The sequence below is a fragment of the Camellia sinensis genome, chromosome 7, assembly GCF_055761805.1.
Source record: "Camellia sinensis isolate YWXY chromosome 7, ASM5576180v1, whole genome shotgun sequence".
Taxonomy (NCBI): domain Eukaryota; kingdom Viridiplantae; phylum Streptophyta; class Magnoliopsida; order Ericales; family Theaceae; genus Camellia; species Camellia sinensis.
In genome coordinates this window covers 34,511,212-34,530,351 of record NC_138967.1, presented here as the reverse complement: position 1 = coordinate 34,530,351, position 19,140 = coordinate 34,511,212, and the positions used below count along the sequence as shown (strand labels likewise).

The window sequence follows — 19,140 nt, the reverse complement described above, 5'->3', positions numbered from 1 at the left end:
TCATGTTCACAATATGAAAAGGAATCGCACAAATAGAGAGGGAACAAAGTTTCCCAACGAGTGCTTTGCTCGAGCTCATTCCCTTTCTCTGTTACTGGAAGAACATTTCTATCAGTAATTATTTTACAACTATGCTACAGACACCCAAAAAAAAATAGACCAACTACAGCACCACCCCTCTCACCAAAGGGTGGACCCCACGCCAATCGATCAATTTTTCAATGTCTTTAATATTTTCCATTAGTTTATCAAGAATCTCTTCACTATCCCTGAAAATACAATTTCATCTTTCGCAATTTTGGAGAACACTTGCAATGCAGAGAGTACAAAAAAATAACATTTTTATTTTCAACACAAACCAAGTCTAGGCAATAACCCATTTAATTTCATCTCCAAGCCCATATGTACAGTTGCAGCAATGTAGGTTAAGGTCACAATGGACCATAAACTAACATAATTTGCCGATCTACATAATATAAGGCATCTATAGTATGCATTTATTAAGTAACAGAAAAATGGTCACAAATATCTGCTACTGATTTTAATTTCCCAAACATATAAAACTAGTAGCAAGAACCAGAGTTAAACCAAAATTAACTTTTTCTCCTCTTCATTGACCTTCTGCAAGAAACAAGAAATCAATTCTGATTCATAGAATCATTTAAAAAGTTTTACCTGTACTCCGCAATACATACTAGGGAAGCTTTTTACTCCTTTTCTGCGAAGTCTTAGCAAGAGCATCACAAATCTCTCGTTTCCGTTTGTTGTTATTATCGTTGTGGTGCTGGTGGTTGTCACCCATACTTGCTGTACTCTTACCCTGAACTTTCAGTGCTTCCTTCACAAAAATCTTTAGCTTCCATAATGTGGATTCGCTCTGTCAATAAATCATGTTTACAGAACATTTAGCGCGCCTGATTTAGACGGAGATAATCAACAAAGAAAATTGTGAAAAGCATGGTCACCTGAGCATCCATGTCAAGTTCCACCTCTTCAGCTGTTGCTTGGAAATTTGGGTTATTTTGAGCAACGATCAGCAGTGCCTTGTTGAGATCATCAGAAGACAATTGGGTGAGCGCTGTTCCAAGTTTTCTTTTTTCTTCAGTAGTCATCTTTCTGAGATGATGATATCAGAATTAGTATTCTTTAGAGGAGATTCTAAAATAATGCATCGAACTTGCAGACAAATTACATTATATTTCATAGACACAGTTGATTGCCATGGAGATGCAAAAATAACAACAGATTCAATTGGGTAAATTTGCAACTCATTTTGAGTCAATTACACAAGCTGGATCGTTCCTTTACTTGAATTGTGAAATTAACTGCCATTCACGTGAAAATGCCTCATTGAAAAAGCAAACAAATACTAGACAAATCTCCATAATTTATCATTTATCATGAACCCACCCTTTAGTAAGAGCTTTTTTTATTTTATTTATTTATTTTTTTTGAGAACTCAGTATCCAACCTACTAGACCAACTAATCTAGGGGACCAATCCCACAGTCCACTAATGGGAGGTCCCAATTAAAGCCGGGCAAAGCCCCGTATGTACTGGCCCCAACAAATTGTTTGCACGTAGGAGGTTTTGAACATGAGACCATAGACACACTCCCAGGCCCCAAGTCTTGACCACCAGACCAAATCCTTGGGATTCTTTAGTAAGTGCATTTGTAAAATAATTTTGATACAGGTTCATGTCCAGCTAGTGGGAAGCTGTGAGAATAATATTAGTATGGTATATATTTTCACAGATACAACAAATGAATCTCACCAGAAAAGTCCCTGGCCAAGTCTTTCGATATGAATTTATATCCAAGTCTTTATACATACATTTCAATAAAAGCACCAAACACATTTTGATCAAAACAGTTATTTTTAAAGGACCTTCGAATCAGTAGAGTTCAAACGTTGAGGTAATTGCACAAGGACAAACCTGCAACTTTGAAGTACCAGTTCTCTGAGTTCTTCCAAATAGAGATCAACTTCATCAAGCTGAAAAAGATCCAAAATGATTTATTCAAATCACCTCCTAGACTCTCTTGACTCAATTATCTATGCTAACATGAAAAACTACATTTATGAACTTGTAATACGTTTCTTCTCACAAGATTTTGCTTTGTGAGTTGGGGTCAAGAATCTATAAGCTTAAAATGCTTCTTTTGCATACTTTATTATTTTTGGTGAAAAGGATTTTTTTAATGAATCCTTTTCTTTTTGTTGAGCTCATTTTTTTTGTTAAGCCTTTTTGACTTTTTGTAAATGCTGCACCTCTTGGCACGTTTCGGATATAGTAATACAATCACAACATAACCTTTGCTTATCAAAAAAAGAAAAAGAAAAAAAAACAGATTTTGCTTAGCGAAATGGCTTTGAAATTTTGGCTACCTCATTGCTTAAATCCCTAGCCATTTTGGCATGAGCAAACTCTTGAGCAAGCTGCATATCTAGCTGCACTTCTGCTTCCTCCTCTTTTCGTCTTTTTTCCTGCAAGTAACTGGAACTTAATGAATGATAACAGCAGCAAATTACTTAACATGTCTGGACTAAAGTAGGCACACTACTGAGCACCAGAACTCCTGGGAGTAGCAACGTTACCTCTTCATCAACTTTTGGCAGGAGTTGCAGCCACTTCTCTTCAAATTTTGCAAGTAAAGTTTTGGCCATTACATGGACATCATCTCGTTCTTCATTATACTTCATTGCATTCTTAAATATTAACCTCACATCTGCACATATCTCCCGGACATTCTTGTAGCCAGTACCATCCTTGGCCTCCATTTTGGCCTTTATGGTGCTAAAGTCCATGGGTTTTTCAATGACCTAGTAGACAATATTAACAAATTAATTAAAGACAAATGCTGAAAAACTCCAAAATAAGAAATAGAGGGAAAATTGAAAAAGGCCACAACAGTTGTAGCAATAAAAATCCCGCAAGTCAGATTTTACAATACTAGCATATGCATATCTATATACATTCTAGTCGTATATTTCCTTCTTTTGAGAAATTATAAATCACAAATGGAATACTAAGCGCCATGCCCTTTTCCCCAAAAAAAAAAAAATTCAAGGTTATTTTTTAAGAACTTAGATAACTTGTACATCATCAGGAGACAGAGAGACGACACACATATTTGTACGTTAGTTAATAGCCATAAGGATATGATGCAGAGTATAAGAAGTTCAGAGAAGTGATGATACTTGGACATTGGCATGATTTCACAGAGAACCTGATAGAAATCTTCTAGAATTACGTTTCTAGAATTATTAGTCTTATTTTATTATTACTTTTATGTTTTCTAGGATTTTTAAGATTAGGGGTATTTTGATAATTTTATATTTACTGACATGGGTTATATGGGTCGCCCATGGGTCGTTTTGTGGGTCAAATTATTTAATTGAGTTTTATTTATGTTTCTTATTTTAGTCTTAAATTAGTTTTGAAAGTTTAAGATATTGTAATAGTTTCCTTTTTTTTTTTAGGGTAAACTACCAATAAGTCCCAATAGTTAGACTTAATTCCCATCAAGTCTTATTGAAAATAAATCTTGGTAAAATGGTCGTTAAAAATAATTTTTTTGCAACAATTTTTTATATATGTCGTTAAAAATTGACAATTAGTGACTTTTTTGTCATAATTTTTATAAATTGTCACTAAAACTTACAATTAGTGACTTTTTTTATGACAAATTTTTCTTATAGGACCTATTAGACAATAAGTCCACTTATTAGGACCTACATGTAAGTACCCCTTTTTTTTATTCTAGTTGGTTTAAGAAATTTTTAAAATCTATATAAAGCCATGTAATACCTCTAATTCAATAGAGTCAATAATTTATAAAAAGTTAAAAGAGCGTTGAAACTTCTTTTGGATTGTGTTATACAATCAAACCCTAGGTGTGATGCCTATGGAATCTAGGTGTGATGCCTAGACCTATCTTCTTCTTCTCCTTTCTTCTTCTTTTATGTTTCAATTTGCTATTCTCGGATTACTATTTACAGCCTTCTAAAAGTGCATTTTTCAACCTCAAACTCCATCTAATCACCCTCAAATCAACCCTAATCCCTTCCCCTACCTATTAGCCTTCAATTTATTCTTGAAACCATAATTTACTCACTGTTTAGGCCATCAAATAACCTCTGTTTTAAAAATCCAGCGCTGCCCTTATTCGTCCTGCATCAGTTTATATCAGAGCTTAAGGTTTCGCCATGATGTTTTCACATTGTGGGAGATCCAATACAAGTGGATTGACTTGGGAAGAAGATAAAGCGCTTCTTAGAGAACATATTCGTTTGAGGGATCTTCAAGATGATTTTCTTGATCAATTATATACTCTTAAGCAAGGTGATATGTGTGTGATTATTTATGCAAGAAAATACAATGAATTATTGATCAAATCTGGAATGGTAGAAAGTGAACGGATGACTATTGCTCGTTTCAAAAGTGGGTTGAGATTTGTAATTAAAGAAGAGATGTCTCATGCATATTTGCAAGATCTCAAAGATGCTATTGAAACGGCTATGCAATTTGAGTTTTTCATAAAATTTAGGGAGAAATCTACAGTTTTGAAGCCTACTACAAAAGAAGGATTGCTACAACCACCACAAAATTGTGTGAGACCTGCATCACAAGTAGCACCAAAACCAAAAATTGTTGTTAAGATGCGCAACTGAAGTCAAAAGCGAAAGAAAACAATCAGATTTTGCCCAAAACGAAAAATGGCCAGATTTTGAAGGATAACGAGGCACTTATTGATGATCTAAAAGCACCTCAAGAAGATCTAGTTATTACTCAAGTAAAGGTTAGGGTCCAAAGCGAGGAATTAGATGCTATGGAAGCTGTAGGGACTTAAGAATTGACACAACCAACTACTAGTGCTGAGCAAAATATGGCTTTTACAAGTCACCAATTTGCTGCCTAAATTCTCTCCAATAGAGCCAAATAAGATCAGAATGAATGGAATGAATTTTGCAGCCCAAGATTTAGATCAATTTAAGAATGTTTCAATTCCTTCTATTGATTTTGTCATTCCCGACATATTTAATATCATGAAGGACAAGATCAATTTCTCAAAATTTTTGCTCCCATCTCCAACAAATAAAAGGCGACAACAACTTAAAGATTTTAACATGAAGTCGTGGATGCAATTTCAAAGCTTGTGGATGCTTATACTTCAACACTTCAAAACTCGAGCTCGAGTTTTTTCCAACCAAGGGAGAATGATGCAGAGTATAAGAAGCTCAAAGAAGGCTAAGTTCAAAGAAGTGATGATGCTTGGATATTGGCATGATTTCATAGAGAAATTGATAGAAATTTTCTATAATTATGTTTCTAGTATTATTAGAATCTTATTGTATTATTATTTTTACGTTTTCTAGGATTTTTAAGATTAGGGGTATTTTGATAATTTTATATTTACTGATATGGGTTATATGGGTCGCCCATGGGTCGTTTTGTGGGTCAAATTATTTAATTGAGTTTTATTTATGTTTCTTATTTGGTTTTAAATTAGTTTTGGAAGTTTAAGATATTATAGTAGTTTTTTTTTTATTTTATTCTAGTTGGTTTAGAAAATTTCTATAGTCTATATAAAGCCATGTAAAGCCTCTAATTCAATAGAGTCGATATTTTATAAAAAGTTAAAAGAGCTTTGAAGCCTCTTATGGATTGTGTGATGCAATCAAACCCTAGGTGTAATGCATGGACCTATCTTCTTCTTCTCCTTTCTTCTTTTATGTTTCAATTTGCTATTCTCGGATTACTATTTACAGCCTTCTAAAAGTGCATTTTTCAACCTCAAACTCCATCTAATCACCCTCAAATCAACCCTAATCCCTTTCCCTACCTATTAGCCTTCAATTTACTCTTGAAACCATAATTTACTCACTGTTTAGGCCATCAAATACCATCTGTTTTGAAAGTCCAGCGCTGTCCCTATTTGTCCTGCATCAGGATATTTAATCACAAGGTAGGGGGGAAGGGGAATAGCCATATATACCTCATGGTAATCATGCAAACCAAGGCCCACTACATCTACAGGCTGCATAAAAGGTCCTGCCCATTTGTGCTGGGTGATCTGCAAGTAAAAGAAGAGACACGAGATGCAAATTCACAAATAAATCACTCACATAGCTTTTTAAATTCTCAAGCAACTAAGTGATAACGATCCATATCATATGTCAGTTAAAGGGCCAGTAGTTCTGGCCCAGAAAAAACATATTTCAAGATCTACATCAATGCTATACATCTAATTTAAGTGGCTGCAATGTAACTCAAAAACAAACATGACAAAGTCTGAAAGGGACAAGGAAAGAATGGGTGATTGCCTGACGAAATATTGTGCTAAATTGGCGCATAAGCTCTTGCATTCTTTTTGCTGCAGCTGCTTCTCTACGTGAAGCATCTTGCTGCCGCTTCTTAAAGTTAGAAATATGTTTCTCCTTGTCTTTGTCCTTCACAATTGAGCTACCTTTGGAAGTATTCAATTGTTTCTTACTTGTAGTCGAGTAGTACTGTTCTACCTCAATCAATGTTTGCTCAAGCTGAAAGGAAAAATATAATATTAATACACAAACAAATTATAGAGTAAGACATCCAAAAGTTGGCAATGTCAAGCAGCTAAAAAGATGAACCAACATAATAACATATCCATCTACTGCGCTATCAGAAACTAAAAGATTTATATTCACAGATTCACCATGTCTCTAAAAATCAAAATGTGAATAGGAGGATCTAACATTCAACCTATATAAGCCATAACAGAAGTGCTAGTTAGCAGAAATATTATTGAAAACAAAATGGAGTAGAATATAGGGGGATTTGGTTAGAGACCCCTCATAATAAAACTTTAATGCATTAAGGACAAGCACAAAATATTTTTCTTGAAAAGTCCAACATGCACCACCAGTACCAAAATATCCTTAGTGACTAATTTAATATTTTAAACTTTAAATTGATATAATTTTTTATATAGATGTTGGTTTTTAATAATATTAGTATTTTTAGAAAGCTCTCATCAAGATATATCAAACAAGATCCAAGTTGACTACGAAATTGTTAAAAAAAAAAAAAAAAACTTATACCATAATTGACGTAAACAATAAAATTTTACTCTATTTCATAGTAAAATTTTATTCTTAACATTAGTTTCAAAAGGAAAAAAAATTACGATTTTTTTTAATAAAGAAATTCATAGCCAATATGAATCTTGTTTCATAGATCTTGACGAGAGGATTCTAAAACTACTAATTTTATTAAAAATCAATATATAGATCAAAAGTTTTATCATTTAAAAGTTTGAAATATAGAAGTAGTTACCAAGGGTAAGATTGTCTATAAAAAAAAATGGAGACAAATTTATTTGTCCTTGATGAACAAGGTGCCTTCTTCTCCAGGGGGCTTACAAAATTAAAAAAGTTTGGACTGTCCTTTTCACTTTAAAGGGGACCAATGAGGGACTTTTGGCCAAATATCCCTAGAATAATACCAGAGAAAATAATCAAAGCTTGAAAGTGTGTTGGGCATTGACGTGCTTATATTATAATAATTCCTTCCTCTTACGCTTAGTGTTTTGCTAACGAGTTAATTTTTGTATTATAGGGTGAACTTGGTGATTTGGGCGATGATCAAGGGAAATGCAAAGGCATTGAACTAAGGAAGAAGTGAAATGGAGCCAGTTGAGCACATTTGGGGAAGCCGCTTGACGGACTGAAGAGAAGCTGGTCTAGTGGGTTGACGAATTTTAGGGCAGAAGCATGCTACTAGATAGTGTTCTAGCACCTGCGTCTAGCGCCCAATAGGAAACGGACCAGAATGCAGACTGATAGGTAGTACTAAAGCAGTCAGTCTAGCTCACCGGCTACAATGTAAGACCTGTCCTAGCAGGTATGGAGGGTGCTAGAGCAACTGAGATGCTGCCTTTGGACAGAAAGTTGCCGCTAGAGCAGAATGTCTACCATGCCAGCATTAAAATGACTCCATGTAGAGAGTGTTCAGGCAACCAGACACAATTTTATTAAAAAGTCTCGCAACCAAGGTTCTGAAAAGCGGTTGCGGTCGCCGTAACGGTGGCGGTGACAAGGTTGCTATTGCGGAGTGTTAAGGTCGTAGCGTAACGGTTGCGGTAACCGGAACCGTGAATTTTTTTATTTTTCACACAATTTGAAAAAAACTTACCGATACGAATATTTTTTTTTTCCATAATTATATTTATTGGGTGTAAAATAAATATTGATCAATTTTTGTAAATTTTTAAGTTTGATCCAATATATTTCATATTTTTAAATCACTATAAATTGAGTTTTTTACATTTTATTTTAATAATTAATAACTTTATATTATACAAAAAATCAATCACTAACTATTATATATAAGATAAACAATGACAAAAGTAAGAGAATAAATAAGAGCCTAAATATATATATATATATACATATTTTAATCAAGCCAAATAGATAATGACCACACTTATTATTATTATTATTATTATTATTATTATTATTTCAAACAATATATAGATAGGCACACACAAACAAAATGGTTGAGCGATGGCAGCTGAATAGAATAACATAGGTCTTACAGTTTCAACAAATCAATAACATGTTCTTTATCTTCCCTCTTCTCTCTCTCTCTCTTCCTCGTCCATCTTCTCTTTTTATCTTCCCTCTTCTCTCTATCCCTCTTCCCCCATTTTCATTTTTTTTTTTTTTGTGTTTTTTCGAAAGAAGCGGTTCGGAACCGTTACGTAACGGTACGTAACGGGCCGTTATAGCTGTTAAGGCACCGTTACAACCGCTACGGCAGCCGCTACGGCCAATACACTTGTGAATCTCAATCACACTGCAAAAGCAGCCATAACGAGTCGCGATAACCACAATAACCGTTACGTAACGGTTGCGGCCGCTTTTTAAAACCTTACTCGCAACCCATTCGTTTTAAAGCCAAATTAGATTCCTCCTTCAGTTAGGATTTAGTTTTAGGGGTTCAACTAGGAAAGGGTATAAATACTTATCAGTTAGTAATTGTAAAGATTCTAGGCTGTCTCTCTCCCAGTTCTCTTATTAACAAATTTATGGGATTTGTTTCTTTGATTTTCCTATGTTTTAACGTAACATTTATATTTTTAGATTGATCTTATTTTCACTAAGTTTTGTGTTCTGTAAAATCTTTGGTTTTATAGTAACTTTGGATACAATAGATGCTTGCAATTTAGTTAGATTTATCATGATTTGGAGTACAATAAACTTTTGAGATTCCCTACGAATCAAATAACTGGTTTTGACACGTAAGATCAATCAAATATATAAACAGATATGAATTTTTTTATACTTGTACACCAATTTCTATGACCCAATTATCATTAACTGGAAACATCAAGAGAAGAACAAAAAAATACAGAACCAAACTGATGACAGTTTAAAATGACCAAATCATTAAAACCACTATTAGTTTCTACTTCACCAGTGGATCTTACCTTATCAACCTTTGTGGACATATCATCAACACGATACTTGAAACCCTCCATTTCAGTATTATTACCTTCAACATTTTCTTGTTCTACTAATCTGGTATCTGGAATTGATGCCTCCACTGTTTCCATCTGATAAAACATAAAATTGAGGCCAATCATTGAGAAATAGAATGAATAATAGCGGAAACTACGCCATTACAAAAAGAACGAAGCAACAATATGAAAGAGTGGTGAAGGAAACTGCAAATTAATTAACCAAAAATATACACACTAAACATTCTATTCAATTGCAATATAAGTGACAAGCCTTTAAAAACAATAAGAAAGTGTTAGATCTTTATTGCAAAGGAGTTGTTATCATGGCACAAAACATTCAAAATTGATAGCTCTATCATGCCACAAAGGGTTAATTAAAAAATAAAACCATTACCTCCTTGATGTATTAATATGATTGACTGCTTGGCATTCCTAGAACCACTTTTCTTAGTGGACATGATAAGAACGAGTGCTTGAGGTTTTGCTCTTTCAATGAGTTATATACTTACCCACTTTGACAACGAGGTTATCATATAAATCGAGATAATATTGACCACAAATTTTGTCAAATATCATGCGGTAAAGAGGCTTCTAGGGCCCTCAATTATCTTTCTTTGCTACTATAAAATGTCTCTAGACATGTAAAGCATTTTTAGTACAGACTTATCCAAGTTTTACCAATAATAAAAATAACAAGAGATTAATTGATTTCCAGCCAATACAAAATAAAATTCATTAACCAATCAATTAATTAATCTATTAATATGGCAATTAATCAATCTAATTCATCAATCCCATCAAATAAAGAGCAACCAACCACGAGACAATGATTTAACAAGGAAACCCCATAAAAACCCAATTCTATAAGAAAACCATGATCCCAACACCCAAAGTCATTCCAATACTGAATCAAGTACTTACAAAGACAATTGACAGAATTAAACATCTTACCCAATTCACCTATAATTGAGTTCAACATAAGCTTCACCAAGCCTGATATCCGCTCCAAAGCGGCCTTGTAATTTCCCATAATTTTATGAATAGTAAATTTAAATTTTTTTTTTTTGTTTTTGCAAGAGTTTAATTAACATTTCTCGTTAATAAGAATAACTTTGTGAAATGATCGTAAATATGCATGTTTTGTTGGCAGACGTTTTGAAAAAAAATAAAATATTCTTGCACATATTTTCTGCACTGCATATTTAAACATTTAAATTGACTTAAAAGAATGTGACTCAATGGCATAATAGCATATATTGGCAACTTTAGTAGGATTTGGGTCATTTTTGTAACTTTGGGAAGCTTGGGGGCATTACTTTATTTTTTAACAAACTTGAGATAAGTTGAGAATTTGACATAAACTACTCATGTATATAAGCATTATATAAGCTAGGGTTATTGGATTTTTCCTCTTCTCCAACAACAAGAGAAGAGGAGGGTGATTTTGAGGAGACCAAGTGGGTGATTTTGGTTTTGAGGGTGGAGCCAAAGGAGGCAGCAGCAACAGCAGGTAGAGAGAGGCTGCAGGATGGCATTCTGGCCTTCTTTTGTTCATTTTCCGGTGAATTTCATGAGGTAGGGTGAAGGAAATCAACTCATACCCTTTGCTTGTGTGTATATATATGTGTGTGTGTTTGTGTATGGACATATATATGTATGTACTAATATACAAATTTTATTATTGTTCTCTATTTCATATGTAGCTTACTAATTTGTGGATTGCTCAATGGGGACTGATTTGGGGTTGATATCCTATTGTGGTTGCTTGTCATTTGTTTATAATCATAACGTTCTATACATATGAGCCATAGTTGTCAAATTAGGATTCAAATCGTGAATCAAAATAGCCTTGCACCGAATTGCGAATCGAATCGAATCATAAAGATTGAATCACTTTTTCTAAATACATAGAAAACTATATCTATACATTTGGATATTAAATATATCAAATAAATTAAAATATCACAAATAAATGAAAATGTTCTTTTGAATGATGCTCACATGGTCTAATCGGTAAGAAGTTAACAAAATTGATGTATTTTTGATAAGTGCACTAGGGATTGATGTATTGCCATTTATTTCTTTGTCAAATTTTGTTTATTTTTGCCATAATGATAATTTTTGTGTTCAAAGTTTGTATTGCAAAAGGATGGAATTAAAAAAAAAATTTCTCTTTAATGGAAAATGTTATTTGTATAGACCAAAAAAAAAAAAAAAACATAAGACCAATGTGGCAATACCATTGTTGTTCACGGGTGTTTTATTTTGAAACGAGAAAGGTCCACTCTGAATCACGCCATTTTGTATGAAAACTATGTATGAGTAGTTTGTATATCACTGCTCTTCTTTAATTATTTAATTGGTTCAACCATGATTTGTTAATTAATCTTGTAAGATACAACTAGTAAATTGACCAAGTTTTTACTATAATTGTATGACAAGGCTTGCTATGCTAGAGTAATATTTGAACCAAGTAAATGTCTTCATGGTTAGAGAATTTATTTCAATCTTTTTAGTTTAACTATTTGTATGGCAAGGCACGGTTTTAATGAGAAGAGTATTATATAAGTGGATCTTGATTGTTAGTTAGTTTGGTATGTCCCAATTGCTTCATTTGATGTCTCTTTTATTATCAATGTCCAAATTGTTTTTGAAGTTTAATGTCTAACCTAAATGGCTAGTAATTGGCGTTGTTTGGATATTCAGGTATAAATAAGTGTTGAATACTCACATCTTATTTGATTGTAATTTTACACTAGATGTATAAATATATATTATTATATTTGCTTGATTTGCATATATTGAGATGATACTCTTGAGATTAATGCTATAAATTATGGACCTTAATTTTTTTGTTGCCTCAAAGTACATCAATCCAGTGTGGTCCAGTCCATGTTGGCAATGTGCACCCTAGTGACATTAAGTTCAATCAGGTATGCTTTTGACATTGGAGAAACCTCTTCCCTAGGTTTTCCAACATGTAGAATTTGTTTTTAAAATTACTTTGGTCAGATTTTCACACAAACATCATGATCTAAATATGGTGATAAAAGGATATGCTAAAGGGACCAATTTTGTTGTGATATTAGTGGTATGAAACTCGAGTATGTTGTTTATTGACTTTGGTGAGTAATTGAAGAGAGTAGTAGCACTTGCGATAGGTGCATGTATAGATTTGAGCAGATGGAATTACCTTGTTTAGCTATAAATTAAATCATTTTAATTATCATTGTGAAATTAAGTTGCTGAGGTTGCACTTCAATATCAAATGTAAATTGTTTCCAGTCAAAGATCTCAGATCAGTACCAATTCTTTGTCACAAGTTTAAAAAAAAAAATTTATCTCCACCACAGTATCTCTGTTCAATTAGTGCATCTCTTTTGGAGCAGATTTCTAATCATTTAAATTTTGTTTTCTTGTCTATATTCTAGATTTAGAGTTCCTTAATCATATAACGTTTTTTTTTAATATATATATAATTTTAGTTCCATTACAAGAATGGTTTGGTTAATAAATGGTATAGATCTGAAGAAATTGAAAGAATGTTCAATTTGCTTCAAATGGCTTCTTTGAGAGTTCATCTATGTAGGATTTTCTCTCCATAGAGCCCCATTGAATCTATTAGGAGGAAATTCAAATCCAAAAAGACTGCATCAAAAAGAAACACAAAGAAGCTTTCTTTGGGTAATGATCGAGAGAGATTCCTACTAAAGCTGAAGGCGTTTCTGATGAAGAGATGTACGAAGTTTAAGTTCTCGAGGAGCCCCTGTTCAATCATCTCGCCTTATGGGTGATATCAAGGTAAGACATCAAGACTTTTCACCTAAGCAGACACTACAATTGCGACATTAGAATCTGAGCGAGCAATGCCGAAAGAGAAATCTCGTATATTGTTTGCTTCTACAAATGGACATTGTAATTAGTTTTGTTCGAAGAAAACTAAAATGAGTGTTTAGTTGATGATGAGCGAGCGCTTATGTTGATGTGAAGATTTGTGCACTTGCATCAAATATTGTAATAGATGGATTAACTATTGCAAAGCTGTTGCAGCGATTGTCATACATGAAACCGAGACTTAGATGCTCCTGAATTGAAAATGCTAATCAAGTTTCTAAGTGTCAAAGTTAGAAGGCTCCATTATAGCCAGTCGCTACTATGGAGAAAATGGCCTAGTTGCCTGATATGCCTAGCTAAATTTGTACAACTTATCATGTTAGATGTTTTGGAGAAGAAGATGTTAGATGTCATTCTTCCACAACAAATTTTGATTTGGGCATGTTGTCCAAAGCACAGAACCCGGTTTTGGGTAACTGATTCATTTGAATTGGGGTTCCAATAATTGGACAAGTCCAATACGCCTGTGTCTTGGTCAAAATTAATGAAAAAGGTTAATCAATTTAAGGCTAAACATCGAGGTTCTGACGTTGAGCAAATAAATGGAGAATCGTATATGATGTTCCTCCTGAAATTTCTGAAAAAGAATTTTATCATTGGTACTTTGGTTTAATTGGCCACTTTCTTAATAAGAGATTGTTCGTTCATTATGTGAAATCTTCGTCTGAAAAGACATGGAAGAATGAAATTATGGGTGTAGTGATTCTTGATAAACGCTTCTTCATCTTCAAAATCATAAATGAATAATCATTGGACAGTATTTTGGATGAAGGACCATATCATGTTGGGTTAAATTGTTAACCATTAGAAGGTCATAAACAGAAACACAATAATCAAAATGTGAATTTTCTAGTATAAAGGTTTGGGTCAAACTCTATAAAATGCCAACTATGGACCGCAGATGGTCATGGCTTTGTGGCAAACATTGTTGGAACACCTTTCGTACGTTGATAAACCTACTCAAAATAGAAGTATACCAACCTGTAAATATACATAGTATTATATCTACAGTAGATATAAATTATAATACTATGTATATTTACCCAACCAATGCTACGGTGCATGGAAATCCAAGCGAACTGAGACATACTAAAATCTTTCAAGTTAAATCATAGTTGTTGTGGTCAACCTTTTGAATTTAGTGAACTGCCATGGAAGCCCCAAAAATGTGTCTAAAGGCTTTTGTCCACTCATCCATTTCATGTCCATCTAATCCAATTACCTTCCCAAGCCTTCACGGCCTAAACAAGAATTTAGGCCAAGTTTGGGAAGACTAAATAAGTGCACTTTTTGACTTTTTATGAAATATGGATTGGGTTTGGGTTGGGTTTGAAGTGATGTGTTAGAGAGGTGATGTGACTTAAATAAGATGATGTGACTTAAATAGGATAGTGACTTTTTGACTTTTTAGATTTTTTAAGGGTTGCCAAACTTGGCCTTAGAATCCAAGCAAAGGGGAATTGTATTGGTGAAAGGCAAGAAGTGTTGGAATATAAAGGCAAGGAAGCTAATGGTAGTTCCTTCCCAATTAATTAAAACATTATAAATGGAAGACTCTAATTCAAGGGAAGAAGGCTCTACATCAAAAGGTAGCTCATTCACTGTTTTAAAAGGTGCACCTAAAAGCTTGAGGCCCAATACACAAGGCGCAACTTAGGTGTTGAAGCGAGGGCTTTTTTTCGAGGCATGAGGCGTGGGCTTCATGGGCTTTACCTATTTTTCTACTCCAACTTCTGATTAAATGCTTTTTTTGTGGGCATACCCACAGGGATTCAAAACTTCTCAATATAAAATAACCAAATGTGGTCAAAAGAGAGAAGGTGATAAAAAATTGAATGTTATGTTTTATATCTTTTGTTGGATATTATATTTCTAATTTTTAGAAGATTGAATTTTATGTTTAAAGATTATCGGAAATGGTTATGATTTTTGAAATTCTATATATATTTGTTATGTTAAAAAGTTCGCCTATTTTATAATTTTGCTTTCCTTCTATTACTTGCGCTTTGCTTTGGTGAGGCACGCACCTTGCCTCGCGCTTAGGTTATAGGAGACCTTATCGCCTCAGTGCACCTAAACACTGGGCTCACCTAATCAAATGTATGTCCCAAGATGCTTGCTAACCTTTCATCATGCCAACCTACAAAGGAAGAGGAAGTGTACTTCCTAGAGATAAAGAGAAGGCTGGAAATGAAGAAAGCATAGAGAACAGTTAAGTAAATAATAATGGAATTATAGAAGCTTGAGCACCTCAAATAATGTGGAAATTGAAGTAAAATAAAGGGAAAAGAAAAAAATATATAGAGAGAGACTTTTGAATCTCAAAATTTCTAGAGAAAAAGCTATTGCTAATATTTCCACGAAGTTAAAGAAGCCGCGTCTTAACCATCAAGCAAGCTATCTACCGCACCGTAGAAACTAGAAAACAAGGAGGGAGAACAAAGATCCCTCAGCTTGATTATAAGGTTTATTTGATGGATCCTGTCCTCCTAGGATGTGAGAGATTGCCTTGTTTGGCATCTATCTAGCCTCTAGGTAATTTTTGTTGACTTTGTTACACTCCTAACCTAATCTCTCGAGTTGATCTTTTGGTAGGATAGGATTGCATCCTTTGGCGGTAGTATGTTTCTTTCGTGACTTCCTAACTTCAACCTTGTTGTACATTCCTTTTGGTTATAAAATTTGCTTATTTACCAACCAAAATCCCTGGGTAACAATTATCAATCAAGATGCCTATTTTCAATTTCAATTAAAACAACTTCACAAGAGAGAGATTATAAATATCAAGTTGCTAGTTTGTCAAGATCTAATTTTTTATTTCAAATGTTTTAAATATTGGTCATTCGACAAACCAGAGAAGAAATTGGGCTAACCAGAACCAAACAAATGACATCATAATCATATCATAAATACATTAAATACAAAACAAAAAAAAAGACTAAAATAATGCATAACCAAGACTGTTACTGTTTTTCTCTTCAAATTAGTGTACAACAAAATTTCAATGGCTTCACCACCAATTTTTTTACTTTATTCACAAACCTTATACTGGTTTGGTTTTCAAAATCAGTTTTTTGAATTTTTTTCAAAAACATAGAATTTAATTTGGTGTAAAAAATTGAAAAATAAAAAATAAAATCCCTCATCACTTTCACATAGTTTTTTGTTTTTTTTTAGATAATTCCCAAAGATAAAAAGCACAACAAAATTACAAACAATCATTGAGAGGCAATGGGCAATTTTTATATAAAAACCCTAGAATTATTGTATCTCTAATTGCACACACAGATAAAGATGATAGGACTGAACATTAAAACAAAGAATCTGAGGCAACATTAAGATTTATGAACACAATACATCAAAATGTATACAAATGCATCACATAGACAACCTATATACACATACATATAGAGAGAGAAAGAGAGTGTAGAGAGAGAGAGAGAGACCTGAGCGAATCCTCCTCTGATCAGTCCTATCGGTCCGATTCAAGCGAATACAAATACAAGGGTGTTGGGTCGAACAGGATTCCGGTTTAAGCGAATCTTCCTCCGATCCACAACGGTTTAAGGAGTCTTGGAATTTTTCAAATGGTTTATTTAGAATGATTTAAATAAATATATTTTTTATTTTTTATTTTTTTACTAAGAAAAGATGTGTAAAATAATAAAGAGATGATATGATCTAAATAAAAGAACACATCTTTTTAGGACGGGGAGCATTAGGTTGGGTAGAAGAGCAATAGAAGATTATTCGGGCTCAACATTAGGACTCACAAAAAATGTTTCTTCGCTTAGAGGATCCATGACCAAAAAGATTATCAAATAAACTGCCAAAAACCAATAAAAAATCATTCAAAATATGCAGAATAATTAAAGAAGAAAGCATTAACTATTAATCATATCTACATCCAGCAAAAAAAGAGAAATGAAAAAATTAACAATCAACCTGCTTTTGACCAAGTAAGAAACAACCACTCTATGGTTTAAAATGAAACAAGATATGTGATTGACTGATCCTTGAAGTTTTGCACCCTTGACATTCATGATTAGATACAAATTTTCACAAATTAGGTGAAGTAGTATATGATATTGCAATAGGAGAGGGGCGGAAAAACCTGTTAGATGAAACTTCACCCACCTGGCTGCTAAATAATAATTATTAGGGGTTGTTTGGGGTGTTCTAAATAAGTGCACTTTTTGTCTTTTTGGACTAAAAAATTAAGGAAAAAAATATGAATGTTTGGGTTAACTTTTTGACTTTTTATGGAAAAATGTGTATTAAAAAATTGTATAAATTAGTATGTAGGGAAAAATTAAGATTGGGAGTTGTGTAGCCGTAATTGTTGACTTTTGGTGAATAGTGTTAATTTTTTTAACTTTTTGAGTAATTTTTTGACTTTTTGACTTTTTATGAACTTGCCAAACTTGGCCTAAATAGAAATATAATTCAACAAAATCAGCAATTGAAAATTTCTACTTACTGACTTATACTGAAACAAACATAAATTGCATGATCAAGATTGCAGATACAAATGGTAGAAATTGTTTGGCTACAATTAACGAATCGATCCTAATTTACTTTTCATAAATAATCTAAACACATTAAAAAACAAATAAATCAATCCAAATACCAGAGTTAAATGAGATCATAATTCATGGACAACCAAAGATCAACAACTGGCTTGCATTCGTGTTTCAATCCTCTCCTCATACTCCCATCTCTCTCTCTCTCTCTATATATATATATATATTATGTATATGTAACATTAATCACTCTCATCACTTGGACCTCACTGGAGTCTCTATCTCATTTTATATATTCTATTGAGAACACAGAACACAGAACACACTCACAGAAAAAGGTTGAGAAGAGAAGATCCATCAAAGACAAGAAGAGAAGAGATGAGAAGAAGAGAGGAGGAGAGTACCTTCGAATCGATGCTTCGATCGCTGCTCGCTGCTCGCCGCCACCGTCACCGTCACCGATTGTCGCTAGCCACCACTGTCGTCGCTCGCCTCCGTTCAAGTGAGAGAGAGTAGAGAGAGTGTTGTCTAAGAACTAGGGCTACAAACCTGAAATGAAAGGGGGAGTGGGGGATATATCGGGTCGGGTCGGGTGAGCAACCAAACCGACCGTTTATGCAACCCGACCTAAACCCGCGAATGGAATTTTTGCTCCGTATTCACCCGCCATGTGTCACGCATCCATTTAAAATCTGTCAGGTAAGGTCGGGCGGATGTTGCGGGTCCATACATCCACCCCTAACCCCTAGTGGTTTAGATGTGGTAGATTGTTGAAAGAAATATGATCATGATTTTGTGTGATTATATTGATTATTGTGATTGACATTAAGGCCCTGTTTGGTAGAGCTGTGGGAAAGTGCTTATAGCTTATGCCTAAACAGCTTATAGCTTATAACTTTCAGCTATAAGTTATAAGCTATAAGCTAAACCAAACACATCAAAATAGCTTAAATTAAGCTGAAAGCTGAAATAAGCTGAATTTAAGCTGTACCAAACAGGGCCTAAATTGGATGTTGCGGGTCGATATATCCACCCCCACATCCTAGTGGTTTAGATGTGGTAGATTGTTGAAAATAATATGATTGTGATTTTGTGTGGTTATATTGATAATTGTGATTGACATTAAATTGAATTGAAATAATGAATATGATAATCTCATGTGCCCAGTATAAATATTTCTCTGTTTTTTAACAGAGGTAGGTGCACTTCTAGTTT

General features: G+C 33.7%; 1 protein-coding gene across 7 annotated transcripts; it reads right to left on the bottom strand.

Annotated features, from left to right (window-relative positions):
• Positions 1-324: 324 nt before the first annotated feature.
• LOC114269021 (transcription factor GTE6) lies at positions 325-18,702 on the bottom strand. Of its 7 annotated transcripts, XM_028210277.2 has the most exons (11): positions 18,330-18,470; positions 17,176-17,228; positions 16,849-16,974; positions 9,476-9,601; positions 6,330-6,545; positions 6,002-6,079; positions 2,601-2,825; positions 2,391-2,489; positions 1,939-1,997; positions 966-1,116; positions 325-877 (listed from the first exon to the last, which is right to left on the bottom strand). In XM_028210277.2, the coding sequence occupies exons 4-11, from the start codon at positions 9,599-9,601 to the stop codon at positions 695-697; spliced, it is 1,137 nt and encodes a 378-aa protein (XP_028066078.1). In that variant the 5' UTR covers positions 16,849-16,974; positions 17,176-17,228; positions 18,330-18,470; the 3' UTR covers positions 325-694. The 7 variants fall into 7 exon arrangements, with proteins under 7 accessions (XP_028066078.1, XP_028066077.1, XP_082733870.1 ...); XM_028210276.2 differs by having other exon boundaries at positions 16,849-17,228; positions 18,330-18,697; XM_082877744.1 differs by lacking the exon at positions 6,002-6,079 and having other exon boundaries at positions 18,330-18,452.
• Between the last annotated feature and the right edge of the window lie 438 nt (positions 18,703-19,140).